Raw genomic sequence first — 26,432 nt, 5'->3', positions numbered from 1 at the left:
CCAGAACAAATTCCTGTCACCACCCTGTTGTTCATTTGGAAACTCGGAGACATGCTCTACACGATGTTATAAACAGCTGCAAGATGTCAGCCCTTGCCAGTGGCAGCCCCAGGGTGTGCATCGGCTGTCGAATGGACACATGGCTTTTCCTTAGTCTTGGGTAGGGGGCCAGGCCTGTTGGTTTACTGGGGTTGTCATGATGCAGTTACCACATACTGGGCAGCTTCAACGACAGACATTTGTTTCCTCACAATTCTGGAGCTTAGAGGTCCAGAATCAAAGCATCAGCAGAGTTGGTTCCTTCTGAAGCCTCTCTCCTGTTCCTCACATGGTGTCGCCTGTGTGTGTGTGTGTGTGTGTGTGTGTGTGTGTCTGGGTCCTGATCTCTTCTTGTAAGGACGGTTATACTGGATTAGGGCCCATCCTAATGACCTCATTTTAGCCTAGCTACTCCTTTAAAGGTGGTGCTAGTTGTAAAGAACTTGCCTGCTGATGCAAGAGACATAAGAGAGGTGAGTTCGATCCTTGGGTCAGGAAGATCCCCTCGAGGAGGAAATGGCAACCCACTCCAGTATTCTTGCCTGGAGAATCCCATGGAAGAGGAGCCTGGCGGGCTACAGTCCATGGGGTTGTGAGATTTGGACACGACTGAGTGACTTAACATGCATACACACGCCTCTTTAAAAGCTCTGTCTCCAAAAGAGGTCACATACTGAGGTACTCGGGTTAGGATTTCAACATATGAATGTTGAGGAGGATATATAATTCAGGCCATAACACTATGCAAGCACAGTCTAGAAGTCCTCTCCCTGCCCTGCCCGAGGCAGGCAGATTGACTTCACGAACCTGTCCTGTATCGTCTTCCTGGAGTCATTACCGCCCGTGATACTTGCTATGGAAACTGGATTTGGGGTCCGACACTCCACTTAGGGCCCACTTTCCATAGTTACAGTAAAGAGAAAGGAGTTTATGCTTCATAAACCCCTCAGTCAACCTTTTTGCCTGCTTACCTGTTGAATAGCTTGCTCATTCACAAAGGGGTTGGTTTATCCTACTCATTGGCTTACATGCCGACTCAAAAGTAAATAAAATAGCTCACAAAAGAAGAAATGCAGACGTTATGTAAAAAATGATGATTCCTATAATCAGTTGTGCAGATCAGCAATGATGTCCATCAGCTTGGTAAAGTTCAGATGGTTGGAAGTATCTAGTGTTGGCAGTGGAGAGCTGGGAATTTGCATACAAATATCACAGAAAATCCTTTCTGGAGGGCATTCTCGCTATTGGCATCAATTTAAATGTCACTCTTTAACAATTAGTATATCCCAAGGAAATAATTCAATATGTGCCTGTATGTGCAAAGGAACACCATTTGTATTAGCCAAAGGAAACAAACAAAGCCCAAATGTCAACGTGAAATGCTATGCAGGCATGGGAAGTGTTCCAATTATATTAATTGAAAAAGGCAGGCTAGAGAATAGAATGTATAATTATTTTGTTATACTGGTCTATATATGTATATGTTAGTCTCTCAGTCGTGTCCAGCTCTTTGCAATCCCGTGGACTGTAGCCCACCAGGCTCCTCTGTCCCTGGAATTCTCCAGGCAAGAACACTGGAGTGGGTTGCTGTGCCCTTCTTCAGGGGATCTTTCCCAGGAAGAAACCCAGGAATCAAACCCAGGTCACCTGTATTATAGGCAGATTCTTTGCCAACTGAGCTACCACAGAAGCCCCAGTCTATATATATATATATACTTTTGCTATATTTGTGTGTGGCAGATAGATGGGGAAACAGTGGAAACAGTGGAGACTCTATTTTCTGGGGCTCCAAAATCACTGCAGATGGTGATTGCAGCCATGAAATTAAAAGACACTTACTCCTTGGAAGGAAAGTTATGACTGACCTAGATAGCATATTGAAAAGCAGAGATATTACTTTGCCAACAAAGGTCTGTCTAGTCAAGGCTATGGTTTTTCCAGTGGTCATGTATGGATATGAGAGTTGGACTATAAAGAAAGCTGAGCACCGAAGAACTGACACTTTTGAACTGTGGTGTTGGAGAAGACTCTTGAGAGTCCCTTGGACTGCAAGGAGATCCAACCAGTCCATCCTAAAGGAGATCAGTCCTGGGTGTTCTTTGGAAGGACTGATGCTGAAGCTGAAACTCCAATACTTTGGCCACTTTATGCGAAGAGTTGACTCATTTGAAAACACCTTGATGCTGGGAGGGATTAGGGGCAGGAGGAGAAGGGGACGACAGAGGATGAGATGGTTGGATGGCATTACCGACTCAATGGACATGAGTTTGAGCAAACTCCGGGAGTTGGTGATGGACAGGGAGGCCTGGTGTGCTGTGATTTATGGGGCCACAAAGAGTCGGACACGACTGAGCAACTGAACTGAACTGACTGATGTGTATGTATATTTCTAATTATATAGAAAAAAGATTAATGGGATATATCCCAAACTGCTAATATTGGTTATATTGGGGTAGTGGACTTTTCATCCCTTACTACATTTATTTCTGGAGGACCTAGATTATAATAACCATAGATAATTCTAAAATTCAGAAAAAAAAAAAGAATGAAAATACTTCCATTTAGAAAATTAGACATGTTACTGGAGTATTTTAAAATTTCTTTTATGATATGTGTGTTCGTTTGGAGGCTGGTTTTTTGAGGGGTTGCGTGCTAGCCTCTTTTGCTTTGGACAGGAGGCTAGAATTTCAGGTTTTGCTGTCAAGCACTTGTGTTTGCTTTCTCACTAGCATAATGCTAGTTGCTTATTCTTTGCAGGAAGTAAATATAGTGTAATGGAAAGCTATATCTTCTGAGTTTGACAGGCCAAACATCAATTCTGCTACTTCTCTGCTCTGTGACATCCAGCAGATTCTTTAACCTCAGTGACCTTTAGTTTCCTCAACTGTAGAATGGAAATAATAATGATAATTCTGAGCTTGCAGGTTTATTCTGAAGGTTCCATGAGATCTGGAACAGAAAGTTTCTGGAATAAAATAAGGAGTAGTTATTATGATGGTAGCAATATCAGGTGGTTCTCAGAATTCCTCTTGTTTTAGATATAGGACTGAGTCTCCAGGAGGAAAATTCTTTCATGTTTTGGAAAAATGGCTAAATGGAACCCCAAAGAATTGCCATTTTATGTCCTGGCTAATTTGTGTGAACTGCCTTTAGAGAAAGGCAGTTTCTTTTATTTGTTCTGTTCTTGCTGACTGAAGGGTGGGCTCATCAGCATGCTTGGGGAAGCCACTTGTGTCTATGGCATTTTCCTGCAGAATTAGAATCAGGAAGAGAAAGCTTTCCTGAAAAGAGGCGGGAGGGTAGGTGGGGTGAGAGAGAGGGCTGGATGGGGCAGGAAGCCAATGCCAGGGTTACTTTCATGAGGGGCCTCCCCCTCCTCCTCTTCAGGGTTAGTTTGTTTGTACAAATTGGTTGCCTCAAGCAACACATTATTAGTTTGAGCCAGAATGTATCCCAGGAGACTTGCTGCTTTCCTTTTGCCAAGTAATTGTCCTTTTCCCAAAGAGGATGCTGGGATTGAGGGGGCATTTTCCACTTTGGCATATCTCAGTCCCCCCCTTCCCACCTCCCTTACACTGCGTGTCTGCTTCTGGCAAGGCATTAAGCATTGAGAAAGCAACCAGTTGTAAGCTGTTAATCCTTGTTTTCAATCCCTGGGTTTTGCTCACCTTCTTTGAACCCTCAGTACTGGTGTCTGGTGTCACTGGAGAAGACCCTGAACCTGGGGAAGATTGAAAGCAAAAGGAGAAGGGGGCGGCAGAGGATAAGATGGTTAGATAGCATCATCGACTCAACAGACCTGAATTTGAGCGAAGTCTGAGAGATAGTGGAGGACAGAGAAGCCTAGCTTGCAGCAGTCCATGGGGTCACAAAGAGTCAGACATGACTTAGAGACTGAACAACAGCAATTAGCAACAACAACTGGTGTCCAAAGAAAGAAGATTATACAGGCAGACCTTGGATATATTTCAGGTTCCTTTCCGGACCACCACAGTAAAGCGAATATTGCAATAAAGTGGATCATGCAAATTTGTTGGTCTCCTAGCATATGTAAACGTTATAGTCACACGATACTAGAGCCTATTTTGTGTGCAATCACATTATGTCTAAAAAGCAAGATAGACACCTTAATTTAAAAAATACTTTTGTGGGACTTCCCTGGTGGTCCAGTAGCTAATGCTCCCAATGCAGGGGGCCTGGCTTCGATCCCTGGTCAGGGAACTGGGTGCCACATGTTGCAACTAAAGACCCTGCATGCTTCAAGGAAGACTGAAGATCCCGCACGCCACACCTGAGACCTGGTGCAGCCAGCTTAATAAAGATAAACAAAAATTTCAAAAACACTTTATTGCTAAAAAATGCTAATCAACACCTGAGCCGTCACAAACTGTCATCTTTTTGCTGGTGGAGGGTCTTGCCTCCATGTTGACTGGAGGTCGGGGTGGCTCTGGCAACTTCTTAAAATAAGAAGCGATGGCGTTTACCACATTGATTGACTCTTCCTTTCACAAATGATTTCTCTGTAGCAGGCTTGATAGCATTCTGCCCATAGTAACACTTCTTTCCAAATAGGAGTCAGTCCTCTCAAACCCTGCCGATGCTTTATCAACAAAGTTTACCTAATATTCAGAATCCTTTGTTGCCATGTCAACAGTCTTCAGAGCATCTTTACCACGAGGAGTGTCCATCTCAAGAAACCACTTTCTTTGCTCTTCATAAGAAGCAAGTCCTCACCTGTTAAGGTTTTATTATGAGACGACAGCCGTTCAATCACATCTTTAGGCTCCATTTCTAGTTCTCTTGCCGTTTCTACCACATCTGCAATTATAATAGTAATGTCAAATTATCACTGATCACGGACCACCATAACCATGTAATAACGGAAAAGTTTGAGATATTGTGAGAATTGCCAAAACAGGACACAGAGACACAAAGTAAGCAAATAAATACTATTGGAACATTGACTTGCTAGATGCAGGGGCACCACAAGACTTCAGTCTGTTAAAAACAAAAACAAAAACAAAAAAAAACACCTCTGTACGGTGCAATAAAGCAAAATGCAATAAAAACAAAGTTGGCCTGTATCAGCGGTCAAAACATTCCTGATCCCTCTCCATGACAGAGGCCCCTTTGCAACAGGATGATATTCCTGCCCCATTGATGTCAGGCTTGACCACGGGACCTGCTTCCTGGCCAGTGCAAGGCAGGCGGAAGTCACATTTCCAGTGTAAATTTCCATGTGCTTCACCCTTTGTCAAAGTGACCCACTCTGCTTCAGAGGGTGCCCCCAGACCGTGGCTTAGACCTGGTTTGATGCTTTCTCTGGCTTCAATTGTCCCCACACTCCAGCTTCTAGACCACAGTCCACTTACCCAGGACTCTGGAGTCCTTTGCCTAGATAGCCGTGGGCCTGCTCTCTGATCTTTTCCCAGATCTGTGTGCCCAGATGCAGCCTGCACTGTGGGCGTGTGTAGCCCTAGGCCTGCAGGGGCTGGGAATAAAGCCTGGAGCTGAGGACAGTGGGGGATGGGGGAGGCTGGGGGAGGGGAGAGAGCAGGGAGCGACCCTCCGGCCAGGGGTCTCTTCTAGCTGCACAGAGAGGTTTCTGTGTCATTCTCCAAGGAGACCACGAAGTCACAGTTCCATCTTGGCCTTCTGGATTGGTATGAACATGTATTGGTCATAGAGGATGAGACATACTTTATTTAACGGTTTTAGCTTCGTCCTTGCTCTGAGATACTTGGATATCTGTTACATGGGTCTGCATCAGAACTGCTTGGGCAGTTCCCATGAACGCTCAGATGAGATAGGGCTGTATTTCAGCCTGAGCCTCAGAAGGATGTGGACCAAGCTTAGCTAATTCTCGATGGATATTATGGGAAAAATAAATCTTCATAATTATAAGTCCCCAGTATTTTGGAATTGTCTGTTACAATGGTGTAACTTAGATTGAGATCACTAATTCTAAAATGAGGAGGTGACATTCGATGAAGATGTCTGATCTCACCCGCTTGAAATGTAGTATTATAGGCAGAACTTTTTGTTATTGTACGTATGGTAGTGCTTCCCTGGTGGCTCAGACGGCACGGGATCTGCCTGCCATGTGAGAGACCTGGATTCTATTCCTGGGTTGGGAAGATGCCCTGGAGAAAGGAATGGCAATCCACTCCAGTGTTCTTGCCTGGAGAATTCCATGGACAGAGGAGCCTGGCGGGCCGTAGTCTGTGGGGTCACAAGAGTTGGGCACAACTGAGTGACTAACACTTTCACTTTCACATGGCAGCGCTAGTGCTACCCAGAAGAGTCTGGAAGAAACCTTGGGAGAAGAGATCAGAGAGCAGGCCCATGGCTATCTAGGCAAGGGACGCTAGAGTCCTGGGCAAGTGGACTGTGGTCTAGAGGGTCCTGGACAAGTGGACTGTGGTCTAGGAGCTGGAGTGTGGGAACAACTGAAGCCAGAGAAAGCACCAACACCAGGTCTAAGCCAGGCTCTGGAGGCACCCTCTGAAGCAGAGCGGGTCACTTTGACAACGGGTGAAGCACACTGGCCACATCTGGGCCCCATAGGCTCCCAGTTGCTCTCATTGCTGTTCCTGAATTGCTAACATTTTTGCTTAGCTGCCGGGATCCAGCCCCGGTGGATCCAGGGAATTCGAAGCGAGGACGGTGTTGACGAGGAAAAACTTACTTATTTAGAGATATAAGATTAGATTAGGAAGAAAATTTAGTAGGAAATTTAGGTGGAGAGAAGATGCTGAATAATTTGGTTTACGGGGAAAACCAATAAAACCTCAAGACAAGAGGTTTGCACCATCTACATTGGGCCACCGGCGCCCACTTGAATATCGAAGGGTGCCCCGCCTTAGGCTCCCTTTCGCGTGGGTCTTAGCAGCCAGGGCAAGTAAGTAGACATGGTGAGCCTCCCCGCTCCAGATGGGAATTCAGCCAAAAAGGGGAGAAAAGAACAACGTGGGGAAGCCCAGCATCGGTGCAAGACTCCAAAAACTATTTTTCAAAATCAGCTTATATACCCCAAGTTGTACATAAAGAAATAGAGTTATGCAGGGGCAGCAGTCCTGACCCTCATTGAGACAAGGCTTTCTTTTTGCATACCCTCCTGTATACAAAAGGTCTCAGGTGGTTTACATTATCTTCTGGCCAAGAGGCTTGTTAACATTTTTATGGCTCTCTTCCTGGATAACTGTCCAGAAAACTTCTTTTCCCTAGAAGTGTTTTTTCTTTACTCTGCATCACCCTCAAAGTACAAAAAAGTTACATTCCTATAGAACAAAGGTGCAGTGGGTTGTAACAAAGAAAGTACTTAACTCAAAGATCTAGTGTTGCTAATACCAGGTCTACTACCTGTTTTTCTATATACCAACTATACCTAAAAATAAAAGATATGAAAATTTGGCAGCAAGTATTGGGTCAACAAATGAAACCTTTAATCAGTCCTATTCTAATGATTTTGACTCCTCGGAAGCCTTGACATTCCTAGGATGTTTTAAGCTTCCTGTGCCTCCCTCAGTCGGGAGGCCTCAAACAATCACATGCGCAGCTGTACGAGTCCTGTAGGCAGGCTAGAAAGCCATCAGAGGGGTTTTTGGATTGAAACACTCGTATTATGCCCAGCAGACTTATTATCTAAAAGCTCTAATTTTTTCCAGAAGAAGGTGGTGGGGGGACAGTCCCCTGTTAATGACAGAAGAGTAGGTGGAAAGCATAACACAGTAAAGCAGGCAGATCCTGGTCTTGGGGGGTGGATGCTCAGGAATTTCCAGGGGGAATCCCTGAAGCCGAACACGACCTTGCTTTTTGTCAGGCTTCCTTCCGCATGACCTTGTCACGGGTGGGATTCCTCACGCTGGCTCCCGACACTTAGCGTTATTAATTATTGCTAAGAACTATCCCAGTGAATGGTTTTCAGGTCATGGTTGCCCAGTTCAGTTCAGTTCAGTTCAGTTGCTCAGTCGCTCAGTCGTGTCCGACTCTTTGCGACCCCAGACTGCAGCACACCTGGCTTCCCTGCCCATCACCAACTCCTGGAACTTACTCAAATTTATGTCCATCGAATCAGTGATGCCATCCAACCATCTCATCCTCTGGCTGCTCAATTATATCAAATATGAGGGACTTGCTGGAGCTGAGACTATCTGATTTGGAACAAAGAAAATTCACAAATTAGTCCTGGGTGAGAGTAATACCGTGAGCTTGGCCTAAGGATATCAAATACAGACATTTGTAATGGCAGTTAAGGTAATTATATTGTAGGTGAAAAACATACTTGTTTTCAAAAAGCTTTCAAATACATACATAAATTTATTTACTCTTTATTATAGTCCATGAGATAAGAAGAAAAATGTCCTGCCTTTTCACAGAGGATGAAACTAAGGCTTATAATAGCTCCAATGATTTGCTCTCTCTTTGGCTACCAATAGTAGTATTGGTATTAGGAATATTCCTGGAGTAGGAAATGGCAACCCACTCCAGTATTCTTGCCAGAATAATCCCACGGACAGAGGAACCTAGCAGGCTAAAGTCTGTGGGGTCTCAAGGAGTCAGATGTGACTGAGCACACGTGCATGAGTACAATACATGTGTTAATGATATATTTTGTCTTATGTGTCATATATATTTTAGATACTTTATGTCAAATATTGAGATATATTCATGATATTTAAGTAATTTATATGATGCCTTGGTGAGGAGGCTAACCACTCCAGCATCTCCAAAGATTTCAGTGGCTCAGCAGAGTTCAAGTTTATTTCTCATTCTCGCCACCGTGGGTACGGGTGACAGGGTGCTGTGCTCCAGAGTTGGGACCCACTTGCGCTCAGAGTCTCCTCCATTCAGGTGGTGGGTGGGAGGTGGGCGTACACAATCTGCCGGCCAGAACTCAAGGCCTGGCCGTGCCTTCCTGCCAGAGAGGCTGGAAAACATGGTCTCACTTCGTGCCCAGAAAGCAGAGAACACAGCTGTTCGTGAATACACGAGATCTGTGCCACAACGTTCATGGAAATGTGTAGTTCTCCCCTGATCATAGGGGCTCTGTTTAAGATCCGCAGACAGACCATTCTGGTTTTCCTCCAGCTTTATTGAGGTATAATAGACACACAATAAGCGAAACACATTAAAAGGGCACAGTGTGATGAGCTTTGACACTTGTCTACATCGGTGAAGCCATCACCATAATCAAGATAATGAATGCGTCCGCCACCCTTGAAAGTTCCTGGTGTCCATTTGTAATCCTCCTTTTCTCCTTAATTATCCCCACCCCCAAGTCCTGCCCTAGGCACCCCCTACTCTGCCTACACAGACTTGCTTGCATTTTTAAAAATCTTGTCTAAATGGAATCGTACCGTGGTTTCTGTAATTTGGCTTCTCTCACACAACATTATTATCTGGGGGTTCATCCATGTTGCATGTATTAATAATCCATTCCTTTCTGTTGCTGAGTGGTGCTTTATTATATTGTTATACCACAATTTATATTATTTTGTTTTATTTTAAAAAGCCAAATCCAAGTTTTCAAAGTTTGAGGACCTTCTTGGCACTTTGCCTTGTGACAGAGAAAGTTCAGAATGCCCAGCCTCCTCTGGGCAGGTCCTGAGTGTGTCACCCAGAGCATGAGTCACAAGAAAAAGAGGACTAGATTGCGCAGGTCTGTGCTTTTCCTGTTTCCGAACTTCATATTGGGTGGGCTCGTAATCAAGTACTACAAACTTAATATAGGCCAATCACTGTGCCCTGTGACCTTAGGAATATGGTCATCCCCCAGTCTTTGCAGGCTTCCCAGGAGGCGGACTTGGTAAAGAAGCCACCTGCCAATGCAGGAGTTGCAAGAGACGCTGGTTTGATCCCTGGGTGGGGAAGATCCCCCGGAGCAGGAAATGGCAACCCACTCCAATATTCTTGCCTGGAGAATCCCATGAACAGAGGAGCCTGGTGGGATACAGTCCATGGGGTTGCAAAGAGATAGACACGACCGAGCATACATGCCTGCATGCCTGATCTCTGCAGGGACCCCAGGAGCCCCTGTGGATGCAAAAATCCGAGGATGCTAAAATGCCATGTGTAAAATGATGTCCAGAGAAGGCAGTGACACCCCACTCCAGTACTCTTGCCTGGAAAATCCCATGGACGGAGGAGCCTGGTGGGCTACAGTCCATGGGGTCGCTGAGAGTTGGACATGACTCAGTAACTTCACTTTCACTTTTCACTTTAATGCATTGGAGAAGGAAATGGCAACCCACTCCAGTGTTCTTGCCTGGAGAATCCCAGGGACGGCGGAGCCTGGTGGGCTGCTGTCTATGGGGTCGCACAGAGTCGGACACGACTGAAGCGACTTAGCAGCAGCAGCAGCAAAATGATGTAATATAATGAGTATAGTCCAAGCGCCATATCTGTTTCTCATCCTGCGATGTGGAAGGGCCAACTCTTTAAAAGAAAGAAGGCAATCCCCGAAGTCGACAGTCTGAGGTCTGTACCATCATTGCTTGTCCCTGACCCTGCAACCTCAGGTGGCACAGGGCCGCCTGTGTTCACACACCTCCTAGGACTTCCCTGCCTGAACTCTGACCTCTTTTACTCTGTCATCCACCACTCAGTCTCAGGTTTAACCTGACTTCAGGTCGTCTTTTTTTTTTTTTTTTTTTTTTTGTGGAGCTGTGAGCTGGAAGGAACTCAGATCTTAGTTCCCTGACCAGGGATTGAGCCCTTGCCCCTTGCCTTGGGAGTGAGGAGTCTTAAGCACTGGACCGCCGGGGAAGTCCCACAGTTCGTCATCTTTAAACGAGCTTAGCAGTGTGTGTTGGGAGCTACTTACTAAGAGAAATATTTATTTCATCTAATGGAAAAATGATTATTTACTGAAATAAATAGTAACTAAGCAAAATCATATAAAGTATGATTCCCTTTCTCCCTCCTTCCATATTTTGGTCTTACCTCTCCTGCCTGATTGTCAACCACCGCCTTCTATTAGTTGCACCGTCCGTCTAAACCAAATGCTTCTTTGTTCCCCCACGCACATCGTCTGTTTTCCTCTCTTTGGGGTTTGGTTGACAGTGTATTTTGCCATGGGTCCATATGGTCCCTCAATCAAGGTCCATCTCAGACATCAGCACCTCCAGGAAGCCTGCCTTGGTTCCTCATCATGCCTTCCCGAAATACACCAACCCTCCCCCAGCAGGAGTAACTTCTCTGCCACAGCAGCTCCACTGTACCCCTCACTCCTCTCTGCTTCGTCATGTTCATGCAGAACTGGCTCATGTGCTGTTCTTTGCCTCAGGACTCTTTCTCTTGCTAGTCCCTCTGTCTGGAAAAACCACTCTTCAAGATGGTCACATACCTCCCTCCCTTATTGCATTCGTTTTTCTGCTCAGTTGCCCCCTCGGGGAGGCCTCCCTAGATCACTCCATGTGACACAGGGCCTCCTGTGCTCCCGTCTTCATTCTGTCTTCCTCCCTGTTTTGTATTTTTCCATTGCCCTTAACCTCACTTGATGATATTTGTCTGTTTCTGATCATCTGTTAGCCGCATACGAGCTCCTTGTTCGAAGGGACTTTCTGTCATCACTGGTACATCACCAAGTGCCTGGCACACAATGGATGCTCAGTAATTATTTGCTGAACAAGTGAATATTGACCATCAGCTTGCAGTATAGTATAGTCTCTGTCAGTGAGACTGAAAGCTGTGTCAGTATCTGATTCATTCTTAGATCACCTCAAACACAGTGCCCATAACAGTATACCCGGTAAGTATTTGGCTGGGAGACAGAAGCCAGCAGAGAGGAGGAAATTTCCCAAGGTCTACAGGAAAGTGAAACTGAAAGAGAGGTCGCTCAGTCATCTCCAACTCTTTGTGGCCCCATGGACTGTAGCCCACCAGGCTCCTCCGTCCATGGGATTTCCCAGGCAAGAGTACTGGAGTGGGTTGCCATGCCTTCCTCCAGGGGATCTTCCCGACCCAGGGCTCAAACCCGTATTGCCGGCAGATTCTTTAGCCTCTGGGGAAGACCTGCTCCTTTGACTTTCTTGTCCTAAAGCTGTCTGGCCTCCCTTCCTCCTCTGTGATCCTAAGTTCCTCACCCTTGGAAGGATGGGCATCATCTCCTTTCCCCTGGGTCACTTTCATGCCACTGTGGGCTGCCACCATCCCACATTTTCAGTAAGCCTCCAGGGTGCACTCCCACCACCCTCTGCCCAGACTGCACATGCGCACTGCTGACTGTGGCCCTTGACCAGGTTTTCTCCAGGCCCATCCTCCCCTTCACGTCACCTCCGGTGATGTGGAGCCCTGGGGTGCTGGACTGAGCCCTGAACTAGGAGTCAGAAGACCTCGACTGGAGGCTTCACTTTCCCACTTAGCAGTGATCAAGCTTTGAGAAATCACTTAATGCCTCCAAGCCTCTGTTTTTTCATCTGAAGCTTGGCCATAGTGACACCTACTCAGTGTAACTACTCCACAGCTCAGAGTAATGGAATGTGAAGAACTGGCTATCAGTGGGGACCAGAGCGGGTAGTTAGCCCATGTTCTAAGTGAAGCTTTTAGCAATAAGTTTTACTGGAGACAAGTTGATTTACAATGTTGTGTTAGTCTTGGGTGCACAGCAAAGTGAATCGGTTTTACATGTTCATATATCCACTCTTTTCTAGATTCTTTTCCCATATAGGTCACTACAGATTACTGAGTAGAGTTCCCTGTGCCATACAGAAGGTCCCTATCGGCTCTCCATTTTATATTGAGTAGTGTGTATATGGGTCCTTGGTACAGCAGTCACTGCCTGAACACCTCACGTTGAAGGATGCTCTCCCTAGAGAGGCAGCCCATTCCATGTTCAAGCCATGTTTGCTATCTGCCCACTAGTCCTTTGGCAACCAATTGCTTGGGTTGAACACTGGCTTCCGTACTTATGAGCAGTTTGACCTTGTACAAGACACTTAACTTTCCTGAGCTTCAGTTTCTTTTGTCTACGAAATTAGAACAATCATTGCTAAGGTACTTCAGTCGTGTCCAGCTCTGTGTATGTCCGACCCCATGGACTGTAGCCCACCAGGCTCCTCTGTCCATGAGATTCTCCAGGCAAGAATACTGGAGTGGGTTGCTGTGACCTCCTCTAGGGGATCTTTCCAATCCAGGGATCGAACTGGATCTCCTGCATTGCAGGCAGATTCTTTACTGCTGAGTCACCTGGGAAACCACAGAACAATCATAGTAGTATTAATACTTTCATAGGTTTGATGAGAAAGCTGAAAAATGTACTTAATGCTTTTAGAAAAGTGCTTGATACTATAGATGTGCTTCTTGTCAGCTCTTCTAGTATAATAATAATATAATAATTATTATAGTTATTATCACCATGCCTTGGATCGATAAAGGATAGATCATCTGTTTTCTGTATGACAGCTTCTTCCCTATTTGAAAAGAGCCAGACAGCCTCAGTCCCAGAAACAGCTGACCTGTAAGCTGTTTACTTGAACAGCTTACCGTTCAGCTTAGTTCTACAAAGATGACAAAAGAAGTCCAAGGCACTGAGGTAGGTTTAATACACTCAAGCCCATTTGGAGACCTCAACAGTAAAATATGTTTAATGTCCAAAACAAACATGATCACTTCTTTCATGGAATTTATATCCCCAGAAGAGCAATTTTAAAGGGTATAAATAAAATAAGCCCAGTAAGGAAATGGCTCTGTTTTCTTTGCTGGGTTAAAAAGCAGTGCTTGCTTGTGATGTATGCAAAATACTTGCCTTTTTTGGGTCATTGGTGTGCTTAGCATCTTGGACATTTTAGGGTATGATTGTGATTTTTTTCACCATCTTCTTAAATCTGCACAGCAAGCTGGCTATTCTCATCTGCTAATAGATGCTGTCAGACAGACCCACCCATTACCATGAGACCCCAGGGGACGTGGCCTGAGAGTGCCGTCTGGGGCTGGAACCCAGGAAAGCCTCTTGCACCACCCCCCTAGCTTCGCCCCTTCCCGCTGTGACATGGGATAACTTCCTGGGAGTTTGCTTTTGAGAGGCTGGGGGTGGGAGGTGAGGATGGGTGAGTAGATGGGGGAGGTTCTGGGAGAAACCCAGCCACCTTGGATTAGGTGGGGGAGGGGTAGAACCCCATCCACATGTTTGTGATCCATTCTGTCGCTGACTTTTGGATTCAAAAGAGAATCTGTCTGCTGTGTTGCCTGAGGATAACACTTGCTCGCTCTCAGCCAGCCGGGGAGTCTGTTCCCCAGGAAGATGACAGCCCCGATCTGCATCAAGCTGTTGAGGAGTGAAGGAAGGTGGGGCGCCCCCTCCCCTTCCCACAGCGGCTGGCAGCAGTCGGGTGAGGATGTGTGGGCTCCTGGGAGCCTTTTGTTTGGTTTCTCTGGCTTTTACCTCCATTAGCCGCTCTGTATGAAGAGGAAGGAGGATGCAGCTTTTTTTTTCAATTGCGTGCTAATTATTTTTACAAATTGTAGTGGTTCCTGCCATACATTGACATGAGTTAGCCATGGGTGTACATGTGTCCCCCATCCTGAACCCTCCTCCCCACTCCTGCCCCCACCCCATCTCTCAGGGTCATCCCAGTGCACCAGCCCTGAGCACCCTGTCTCATGCATCGAACCTGGACTGGTGATCTGTTTCACATATGATAATAATATATATGTTTCAATGCTGTTCTCTCAAATCATCCCACCCTCGCCTTTTCTCACAGAGTCCAAAAGTCTGTTCTTTACATCTGTGTCTCTTTTGCTGTCTCGAATATAGGGTCATCAGCTTTTAACCCTCCTTCAGCAGCTTCAGGGAGGTTCTCTTTGCCCTTCTGCTCAAGGACAGAGAGATGCATGGAGACGGCTTTGTGGAATCATTTCAGGGTCTCTGGTCAAAGCTCCTCGCTTATACTGCTGCCTGATGAACGCAAGTGGAGAAGGAAAAGGGCTTGGGACTCACAACATCCCTTAGTACTTTCCTCTCCCCTCCCTCCGGGTAGTGTTGAACTGTGGTCATGCAGAAGATCTATGCAGGCGTCACCGAAACAGGAGATCCCATGGAAGTTTCCCAGCCACTGGCACAGAGATAGTACTAACCGAAGGCAGAGCCTCTGAATGGGATACATCAGGGAACAGACATAAAGGACTTGGCTCAGAGTCTGGCACAGGTGGTTGTTGTTGTAGTCACTCAGTCGTGTCAGACTCTACAATCCCATGGACTGGAGCCCGCCAGGCTCCTCTGTCCATGGGATTCTCCAGGCAAGAATATTGCAGCAGGTAGCCATTCCCTTTTTCAGGGGATCTTCTCGACCCAGGGATCAAACACGTGTCTCCTGCGTCGTAGGCAGATTCTTCCGGATTCCTTACTGCTGAGCCACCAGGGCTGGCACGTAGTACTGCACATTTCCAAAGACATTTGGGGCTAAATTATCCTGGTTGCTCCCAGCAGGCCTCCGAAGCATCCGCGGCAATCATGAAGGAGCAGTACAGTTCCAGAAGCCACCACGGAGGCTTTTATTTGCTGTAGCCTCCCAGTGTTGTATGCATGCCAGGGGCACACATGTGCATGCACACATGCCCACGTGCATGCATACACGTACACACGTGCACACACACGCACACACATCCGTTTCCCAGGTGCTGCTGCCTTACAGGTGCCTCTCTGTTAATCTGTTCCCGTGTTTTGCACTGTGGTCTTGGTGGTGCCATAGGGTGAACCGATAGGTCACGAATAAGCAGACCCTCCATGTGAGCAGAGCTCTCAGTCCCAATCTCTTCTGCTTCCTTCCTTGCCCGAATATAATCCCCAGGCAGCTCATCCTTGTTTTCCAGGAATGTCCAGAGACATCTATTGCATCGCCCGGTCTGTAAGGCCTGCTAATCCTGGGGCCTGGTGGGCTTTTGAGCAGGTCCTAACAGATGGGCTGAAAGGAGGTGATTCCTGCCCTTGGGGAGCTCATCTAGGGAGATAAGACTGGCACACTTGAGATAATTAGCCACCAATTAAGGACTGACTCATGTGCTGCTGATACAGTGGTAGGCAGTGCAGTGTGGGGGAGGGTGGACTGGAGGGCAGGCACTGGCTTCCTAGGTTCCTAGTGCTGTGCCTTGTGGGAAGATTGAGCAGTGTGTGTGTGTGCGTGTGCGTGTACACGTGTATGTATGTGTGGGGGGAGGATATGTATGATATATAAACTACATTCATATATACACATACATGTGTGGTAGCTTTTCCCACATCGTTTTTTAAACTTAGATCAGAGTTTTAAGTATTTCATTGTAAACATTATTATAAAATTAAAAAAGATTGTAAGAGGAAGAAAAGGAACCTTACCTAATCTCATACATTTTAGTCGTGTCCAACTCTTTGCAACCCCTTGGACTGTAGCCCACCAGGCTCCCCTGTCTATGGGATTTTTCAGGCAAGAATACTGGAATGGGTTGCCATTTTCCTCCTCCAGAGAATCTTCCTGCCCCTGGGATCCAACCCGTGTCTCCTGTGTCTCCTGCATTGGAGGTGGATTCTCGACCCACTGAGAATCCTTTATCCCTAAGATAATTAATTTATCAAAAGTGGTAGCTCATTCTTAGACTCTAGCATCGAGCCCAGCAGCGGGCACAGAAAGGGGGCTATGTGGGTGTTTGTGGATGGCCAGGCTGCTAGTCCTACCCCAGGATCCAGACAAGTGGAAGTGAAAGTCATTCAGTCATGTCCTGCTCTTTGCGACCCCATGGACTATACAGTGCATGGAATTCTCCAGGCCAGAATACTGGAGTGGGTAGCCATTCCCCTCTCCAAGGGATCTTCCCAACCCAGGGATCAAACCCTGGTCTCCTGCATTGCAGGTGGATTCTTTACCAGCTGAGCCACCAGGGAAGCCCAAGAATACTGGAGTAGGTAGCCTATCCTTTCTCCAGCCGGTCTTCCCAACCCAGGAATCAAGCCCAGGTCTCCCGCATTGCAGGTGGATTCTTTACCAGCTGAGCCACTAGGGAAGCCCAGTATCCAGACAAGGACTTTATAAAGAGCACCAGACTAGCAGCTCTCCCAAGCTGAGTTCTTTACTGCACTGAGTGTGAGGGGGTGGGTGGCAGAGGCTCTGCATGGCACTCAGAGCTCAGGGCTCAGGTGGCAGAGGCTGGGTACCTAGGGAGCGCTTGGCAGCTTCTCTGTTAGGCCATAGAGCCTTCTCGAGATCCAGTAAGGGTAGAGAGGTGGGTACCTGGGATACAGGCTTCTCCCGCAGTGTCTGAAGGTGTTCGTGTTTCCCCCTTTATCCTGTGGAAGAGGCCGTCAGTATCTCCCTTGCCAGACTTCACAAAGAGCAGTCTCATTCCCAAGGTATCCATGCCAGCGAGTTCTGTGGCTTCCGTCTCCCTGCTTTTCAGGTAAAGCAGGCTTACCTGTTGGAACTTGCACAGCTCCAATGAGTCAATCCTGGGCCCCGCTGATGTAAGATGAACTAAAACTGGTTCCGGTGCTCCTGTCCAGGACCCCCTCCCTTCTCCTCTCCTCTCTTTATCCCACTAAACAGTTGGAGCCACAAGTAGGCTGACTGGTCCAGCTCTTTGGTCTGGGTTTCCCAGGTGTGTTAGCTTGCTCGAGCTGCCCAAAAAAAGTTACCACAAGCTGGGTGGCCTGAAACAAGAGAAATTCATCCTCTCCTCGTTCTGGAGGCTAGAAACCTGGGGTCAGTGTGTCAGGAGAGACGTGCTCGCTCAAAAGACTGCAAGGAAGAGTCCTTTCCTGCCTCTTCGAGCCTCTGATAGTTACTGGCAGTTCTGGGCATTTCTTGTTTTATGGCAGCATAACTTCAATCTCTGAATCTATCTCTCCATGGTTTTCCGTGTGTATCCGAGTCTCCCTGCCCCTTGTGAGGGCACCAGTGGCTGGATTAAAAGCCCACTCTAGTCCAGTGTGAAAGTGAGAAGCGGAAGTGTCAGTTACTCAGTCATGTCCAACTCTTTGTGACCCTCTGGACTGTAGCCCGCCAGGCTCCTCCGTCCATGGACTTCTCCAGGTAAGAATACTGGAGTGGATAGCAGTTCCCTTCTCCAGGGGATCTTCCTGACCCAGGGGTCGAACCCAGGTCTCCTGCACTGAAGGCAGAGTCTTTACCATCTGAGCCATCAGGGAAGCCTCATTTTAAATAGATTACATTTGCAAAGACTGTATTTCCTGATAAGCTCACATTCACAGGTTCTGGGGGTAGGACATCAGCCTGTCTTTTGGGAAGATACAGTTGAGCCCAGTGTGCTAGATAAGTGTTCAGTGCGTAAGTCAAAGGTAATAATAGTACTGGTTTATCATTCTGATGGAGAAAATTGATGTCTTCTCATGTGTCTGGTGATGTAGTTGAGTTGATCCTGTTCCGCTCTCTTGCCCCACCCTGTGAGTTACCAACAGTACTTATTTTCTAAGTAGCCAACCAGGATAATTACCCTGGAGCAAATAATGCCCATCTCCATTCCTTCACATGATTAAATATAAATTAATGAGCAGAGACTTTGTTTCATTCATTTCTATATTCTCAGCATCTTCAAGCCATCATCAACGTGGGACAGAGTAAGCCCAGCAGCCCTTTATTTATTCATCCAGCATTTATTGTATGACTCCTGTTGGCCAGAATGTGTGCTGGGTCTGGGGGAGACAGCACTGAAACCAGTAGTAACTGCATTTTATGGAGCATCTACTTTTTTTTTTGGACACTGGAAAAGGCTCTTTGCATACTTTATCATGGATCCTCACAAAATCCGCAACGTTGGTATCATATCCCTATTTTATAGATGAAAAAACTGGGTGTTAAACTGTTAAACTTTGACTAAAACATGCTCCCAAGAATTGAGCTTGAACCTGAATGGTGTGCTGTGGACTTGCGTTTTCTCTGCTCTTGGAGTGAAGATTTCTGGATAGTGTTCCCAGTTGTTTCCCCAGAAATCTAATAGAGTATTTTTAAAACTAGGTCATCTTTTCAGTATAATAGATTTTAATAAAATATGTAGATAGAAACTGATATTTTGTCTAACATAACACCTCATGGCCAAAGCAGAAGTGGGAACTGTATACTTTCAGGCAAATGTAAACCTTTAGTAATAATAGCACCCAGTTAATAAGAAGTAGTAATGGGAGAAGTGATGGGGGGAAAAAAATCACCATTTTCCAATCTCTGTGCAGGTATAACTAGGCCCTGATTCTCAATGGTTGCTAAGCTCACAAAACCAGAGGTAGTCAATATGAATTGCCTCCTGATGGAAGGACATAAGACCATCTATCAATCAGTTTACTATCCTATTCAGAAATTAAACCTGAATATTTGCAAGCCCCTAGATCTAACTATAAATTCACAGGAAATGCAGGAGGTAGAGGAACTTGTTAAATCACAGTATCATCAAAATGTTGACTGTGGGACAATCTATATGACAAAAGAACCAGGTTCTTTTTTTTTTTCTTTCATTTTTTCTTTATTTTATTTTACAATACTGTATTGGTTTTGCCATACATTGACATGAATCCACCACGGGTGTACATGTGTTCCCAAACATGAACCCCCTCCCACCTCCCCTCCCCATAACATCTCTCTGGGTCATCACCATGCACCAGCCCCAAGCATGCTGTATCCTGTGTCGGACATAGGGAACCAGGTTCTTTAATGAATTGCCAGGAAGAAAATAAAGGTGGAAAGATTAAAAAAAGAACTTTTATATTTAAAAAGGCAACATTTGTCAACTAATTACAGAATTGATTTGAATAAGGAACCAAAAAATCTTTAATATTTGGAGAAATTTTCATACTGACTAGATATTGGATAATTAAGTAATTATAGTTTTCTGATGTAACATTTTGGAGAAGGAAATGGCAACCCACTCCAGTGTTCTTGCCTGGAGAATCCCAGGGACGAGGGAGCCTGGTGGGCTGCCGTCTATGGGGTCGCACAGAGTCGGACACGACTGAAGCGACTTAGCAGCAGCAGCAGCAGATGTAACATTTTTGGGTATGCTTGCAGACCTATTCCTTATCTTTTGGATATAAATGTAAAAGTGTTTTTGAATAAAATGATATGATACTGGAATTTGCTTATTCCATTCGGGTAGGGGTATGGGTAAGACAACATTTTAATGCATTGATAATTATTGAAGCTGGTGATACCTACATGGCAGTTTGTTACACTTTTCTCTCTACTTTTATGTATGTTTGAAATTTTCCATAACAAAAGATTTAAAAATAGTTCTGCCAAAAGGAAGTAGTTCAGAAGAGCCGATAAATCAAAAGGGATGAAGGAAAAAAATATCAGTGTCCACATGAAAATAAGCTGGTCCAGTTCCTCCTGGAGTTGTGTTCATTTGCTAGTTATTCTGATGGACCTGGGAACAGCAGCTGAGTAGACCCCGGGCTGAGGGGTCATGAACCGCAGAAACATCATTCCTCTGTTAAAGCAGTCGTCCTGCTCCACCGCTGAGGCCTTTAGAGCGGTGGTCACTACCCGGTATTCATGCTGTTACCTGGAACTCTGCCATTTAAAGAACGTTTTATGTACTCTTTTGGTTAATCTTCAATCACAGGCTTGAAGTAGATAATATCATCCTTACCCGAGAGACCAAGAAGCTGAGTCCCCACCTGTGACGGGACCAGAGCATACGTAGCCAAGCTGGGGCCCAAGCCCCATCTCTGGTGCCGTCCAGAAGGTCAGGAGGTCAGCCCTCCTGACCCCGCACCAACCAAAGCAAACATTTCTGTCTTTTAAATGCGTACCTCTGTCAGAGGAGGGCTGTGCTACCTCTGCCGGGTATGGACTTCTTTCTGGATGGACAGTCTTTGCTGAATATAATTAAGGATAAGAAACACTGCATTGGGCATGAAAATGATGCTAAATTGTAGGGCAGGGTAGGGGACAGGTGCCCCCGAATGCATAAGCTCCTTACCATCTTCTAGGTACCCCGCTGAAAGCGACCATCTAGCATTGGGTCAGCGTCAAAGGGGAGGAGGGAAGGAGCTAGGGTCTCTGTCTTTTTTCTTTTAACCCTTAGAATGAAATGCATCGCATGCAGCCAGTTGTGTCTCGTCTTCTTCCCTTCTTTCTGCTGGCCTCTCTGAGACTTAGCTCACCTTCAAGGCTTTCCTTGCTGGGAAGGGAGGATGGGGAACAGAGAGAGAGAGAGTGGCAGGAGAATCAGATCCAAGCACCTGGAATCAAGCTAAGGCCCAGAGTGATGTCCCAAACCATAGAGATGCTTCTGCAGCTGTGTTAGGGTGAAGAACCCAGTAGACTGATGCTGAAGGTCTCTGGCTTTTAAAGGAAAATAGATTCAGAGAGTTAAGGAGATTTGACCCCCCATATCCCTAGACAGTTTTTCTAAGAGAAACGAATTAGTCAAATCACTTCTCAGGGGACCTTTAAATTGTAAGAATGCGAGACAAGCTGTTTCTAAGTAAATATTTGATGCTTGTTCTAACTTGTGTACTAACATTATGTCAGATTTGTGATACCATATATTCTGTGTGTGCAATATCTATAGAATATCTTGGTGTCCCTGTGCACATTTAAGCATTGTTTTATGACTGAGACAATGGAATAACGTACATGCCCGTAGGTGACCCACACATTTTCCGAATGTTATTTCATTCACTGATCAGTAAAAAGGAAGGATCGTAGGGGTTAACCTCTCAAAATCTTTGCGCTCACGGAACATCATTCTGCTATTCAAATCAGAGTTGTTGTATCTCTCGTTTTCCAAGATCTTATTATATCTGGCATGTTTAGGAAGCCAGAGGCAGGTTTGGGAATGGAACTCCCAGTTGCATTATTTCTAAGGGAACATGGGCCCCACTTTCTAGTACCACCGTGAGGAATGTGCTGTGCCAAAGATCAGGGCTGCCAACATCGTGTTTCCTTCCTGGATAGAACTTCAGGCCTTACAGCAGGGAGCTAGGTACGAGCAGAGAAATGGGGCCAGGGACCAGGTGACGGGATATCACGGCATCTTGTAAACAGCCAGGGTCCTTGGGCAGATAAAGAAAAACAGGAACCTCCAGACTGACAGGAAGCTGCACATTTTTTGAGTGATAAGTATCCTGGAAGCGGACAAAGAAAGGCGGGAAAAGTCAGGAATCTCTTGCATCAAAATGTAACTTGTTGTTTGTGATGCTCTCATTACAATAAAATTAGCCTTACAGATAGGAAGCACTCATGCACCAAAGCTGTGACTCTTCTGATCTGAGTAAGGACAAAGCCCCTTCTCCCCTCGGAAAGATGGAGCTGGGATGAAAATCAGGGGCTACGGCCCCCAAACTCCTCCTCCCCCAGTGACTATCCCACCCTCTCATCTGCATGCCCCTCATCACCAGCTGATGCTGACTATGACTCTGAGATGGTTGGATGGCATCACCGACTCACTGGACTTGAGTTTGAGCAAACTCCGCGAGTTGGTGATGGATAGGGAGGCCTGATGTGCTGCAGTCCATGGGGTCGCAAAGAGTCCGAGATGACTGAGCAACTGAACCACATTACCGGCTTGCTGAAGAAACCCAGGACGGCAGCTCCTCTTCAGGTCTGCCTGCTCTCTCTCTCAGGGTCTATTCTCGCTTGAGTCTGCTCTCACTTCACTTTCTTAGCCTCCTAGCTTCATCCCCAAATTCTCTTGCGATGAAGAAAGAACCTTTGAGTCCACTGGGAACATATTGGACCAGCCCTTATTGCACACTTGTGTGCTGGGTGTGCGCTCTGAGATGGCTGTCTCAATCTGAAACTCGGGTTAGTAATAGCCCCGCTTCATCGGATTGTTGAGAGGAAGGCTTCATGAAATTAACAAGTGCAAAGCGTTAAAAAACGTGCAGAGTGGCAGCTGAGGTGTCGTCATTGTTACTGATCCTCACAGTGGCTGGTGGTGTGGTTTCAGTCTTCGGGTCCTCCCCATTCTGTACGCAGGTGTCAAGTGTGGGGTTTAGACAGAGCTGGGAAAGGAAGTGAGCATTCTGACATTGAGTCACAAAGCGTCCTGTGACCCACGTAAGGGACCCTTTAGTAAAGCAGGAGTCCCACGTCATAAATCTACCTTTGACTTTTTTTTTTGACTCTGACTTGCTAGTAGTCATTCTGTATGCCGTTATGGAAAATCCTGAAAATATAAGAACACATCATCAGTGCAGTTCAGTCGCTCAGTCCTGTCCGACTCTTTGTGACCCCATGGACTGCCGCACACCTTAGCACTTTAATATACTTTAATACTAAATTAAATATACTGTATACTTTAATTCCGATTGTGTTATTTTTCCGGTTGTGTTATTTTTAAAAGGCTATTCATATGTGCTTTACATGCATAAATATTTCTGAAGCAGATACATAAGAAATTCCTAGCCTCTGGGGAATAGGGCTGGTTGTTAGAATAGGCAGTTATTTACTTTTTATATTATATCCTTACAAACTGCTTGAAATGTTTTGTCTTGAATTTTTCTCTAAGTTTAAAAAAGTAAAAAAAGAAAAAGGAAGGTGTGTTAGTCTAATCAGGCTGCAATAACAAAATGCTACAGACTGAGTGACTTATAAGCAACAGAAATTTATTTCTCTTAGTTCTGGAGGCTGGAAGCCTGAGATCAGGTCAGGGTCCTCTTTCGAGTCTCAGACTTATTCTTGTATCACCACCTGCAGGAAGGGCTCCTTTATAAGAGACTGCCATTCACGAGGGCTCCACCCTCATGCCCTAATCACCTCCCGAAGCCTCACCTCCTGACCCCATCGCTTTGGATCCCAGCATGTGGATTTCGGGAGGACTTAAACATTCAGACGAAAAGTATGCCAGTAATCCATCTCTGTATTTCTCGAACCTCAAACGTTTCCTGGTCCCAAGTAGAAAACATCTGGAAAATGAAACTTTGACACTTTAAGTCCTGGTCTTGGAGATTCACAGTAGCTGCATGTTAAAGGTTGTGAGGAGCTGAGGGCTTCCCAGGCTGCTCAGCGGCAAAGAAGCCACCTGCCAATGCAGGAGACCTGAGTTCAATCCCTGGGTCGGGAAGATCCCCTGGAGAAGAAGGTGGCAACACACGCCAGTATTCTTGCCTGGGACATTCCATGGACAGAGGAGCCTGGTGGGCTTCAGTTTGTGGGATCACAGAGTCAGACACAGCTTAGCAACTAAACAAGAGTAAAGAAGCCTGTGCAGCACATTTGTGTGTGTGTGTTTTTTTTTTTTTTTTTTACTTTTATTATACCTATTAGTATCTTGCAGAAGTACATTTCATGGCACATCAGTTTTGGAAATGGTCTATTAAAAAATTAAGCCTTCGGTCAACTGCAGGATATCTCCCATTTATGAAAGACTTCATTTCAGGACTGATCAACAGCCAAGCTCTCAGGTAACAAGTTCTTGCATTTTCCACGTGCCTCCATTCCTTAAATCTTGATTTTCTGATACATGTTTCAAGAATGTGCCTCTTATACAAGGCAAGGAATCTTCATTCTCTGAAACTGAGAGCCTAAAAGAGAAATTCATTCTCTAAATTGCATCCAGGCTTGCCCACTCATGGCCTTTCCAGGCCCCTGCACCGAGGTTACCCTCTTCCTCTCATTTTCTGTGCTAGGATTGATGCTCAGATAGAGGAGAAACAAGTTACAGGGTTCCATGTGAAAGTACGTGCGCAAAAGCCTGGCCTTTTCAAAGTAAGCTTTGCACTGAGCTTTTGGAATCTAACTTCCCAAGTGTTATCTGCTTTCCCGAGTACCCAGGCTTGTGCAGATGGAGTTTAAAGTTCAGGAAGTATTCACAAAGGAAATCAGAAGCAAGATCTCCAAAGACTCTCCCAGTCTGCACCTGGCCTCTCCCTCCTCCTGGGTGTGCCCGCCCCACCTGAGAAGGCCAGTGAGTAACCTGCAGGGTTTTTTTTTTTTTTTTTTCATCTTGGCCCTTCCCACCCAGACGGGAGGACGGAGTGGCAGACAGGCAGCAGGCAGGCGGCAGGGAGTCCTGTTCCAGCATGCATGGGGCATACCTCTTCCCGCACCCACGTCTGGACCCCTCGCCACCCTCCAGCACCCCACGAGGAGCCTGAGCCCCAGCAAGGGTCTGCAGGGGGCCTCTGCCCACCATGGTAAGGACTGCCAGCAGTGGTAACACTTCATTCATCGGATTTGCTTTTGGTGTTGGCTTTCCTTTTCCATCGTGTTTAAGATGGGAGAGTTTCGGATAGAATCCAAGCTGTTTGGTTTGGTTGATTGGCTCGTTCTCAGTGGTCCCAAGACAAAGGCGAGTCTTCTCCCAGCTGGGTTTATCAGAACTTGTAATCAAAGCCGGGCCTTGAGCAACATTTCACCTTCTTATTACTTCTGGTTAGTTGAGTTTACCTTTTGGCCCCCGTAGGAAAGAAAATGGCATTGCTTACCAAATAGGTTTTTGGAGAAGGAAAGGCAGGTAAGAATTGTGGGCATTTTAATCCGTGGGCACCCCTGACTCATTGAAATGTAGCTGAATCCTTAGCATAACTTTAAAGTAGACCCAAATGACATTTCCTCTCAAACTTGGTAAACGGAAAGCCCTATTTTCAGTATTGAATGAAAGATGCCAGCAGAAAGGTTTAAGTCAAAGGGTTAGAAGGTAAGTCGGTCAAAGGGTTAGAAGATAAGTCGGTCTTGTTAAGGATATCTGAACGTGGAACTGTTGGATTAAGTCTGCGGTGCTCTGGGAAGAGAGAAGTCAGATGTTCAATGTGGGATTCATGTGGTATTTCGGGGAGAAAACTGAGACCTTTGTGTGGTGTGAGGAGAATTCTGTGAGGGGAGAGTCGCGAGGCAAATGGAGGAGGTTGGGAAGCAGGTTTTTCTGTGTAGAGCTGGTGCCAAGGACTTCTCCCTCGATTGCTGGGGGTGAGAGAGTAATTCAGAGCAATCAAGCGCTGCATTGTTCACAGGCTTCTGAGTTCCAAATATTTATTCTGAACACAAGCCGTTGACTGCACTGGCATGCGAAGGAATGAAACGGCTGCCTCTGGGTCCTTGCCTTGCCTGAACTTTAATACCTAGGGAGATTTCAGGAAAAATGTAGGAAAGACATTTACGTAAGTGTCACATGAATTTGATACTACACTGGGCGTGCTTCATGCTCAGGTGTGTCCGACTCTTTGGCGACCCTGTGGAATGTAGCCCGCCAGGCTCCTCTGTCCATGGAATTCTCCAGGCAAGAATACTGGAGTGGGTTGCCATTTCCTCCTCGAAGGGATCTTCCCGACCCAGGGATCGAACCCACGTCTCTTGCATCTCCCACATTGGTAGTGGGATTCCTTACCTCTGAGCCACCTGGGAAGCTCTGATACTTCACCAGTATATTTGAGATGCTCTGTTCTTTTAATAGCCATGAACAGTTACACCGTGATTAAATTAGAGTGTGGAGGTGATGAGCTAAGTGATTTTGTAGGAGAATGGTAAGGG

At 46.1% G+C, this 26,432-nt stretch overlaps 1 protein-coding gene across 3 annotated transcripts in view; it reads left to right on the top strand.

Moving 5' to 3' along the window:
- STON2 (stonin 2) overlaps positions 1–26,432 on the top strand; it is a 176,427-nt gene that overhangs the window by 84,137 nt on the left and 65,858 nt on the right. The window contains exon 1 of one of the 3 annotated variants that reach the window (XM_060418462.1): positions 998–25,099. The exons of the other annotated variants lie outside the window; for them this stretch is intronic. Within the exon in view, the coding sequence (XP_060274445.1) occupies positions 24,748–25,099 (352 nt within the window). The 5' untranslated portion in view covers positions 998–24,747. Of the gene's footprint in view, positions 1–997; positions 25,100–26,432 lie in introns of those variants that run through there. 3 annotated transcript variants of the gene reach the window in all.

The sequence above is a fragment of the Ovis aries genome, chromosome 7, assembly GCF_016772045.2.
Source record: "Ovis aries strain OAR_USU_Benz2616 breed Rambouillet chromosome 7, ARS-UI_Ramb_v3.0, whole genome shotgun sequence".
NCBI lineage: Eukaryota > Metazoa > Chordata > Mammalia > Artiodactyla > Bovidae > Ovis > Ovis aries.
This window is presented reverse-complemented; position numbering and strand designations above follow the sequence as displayed.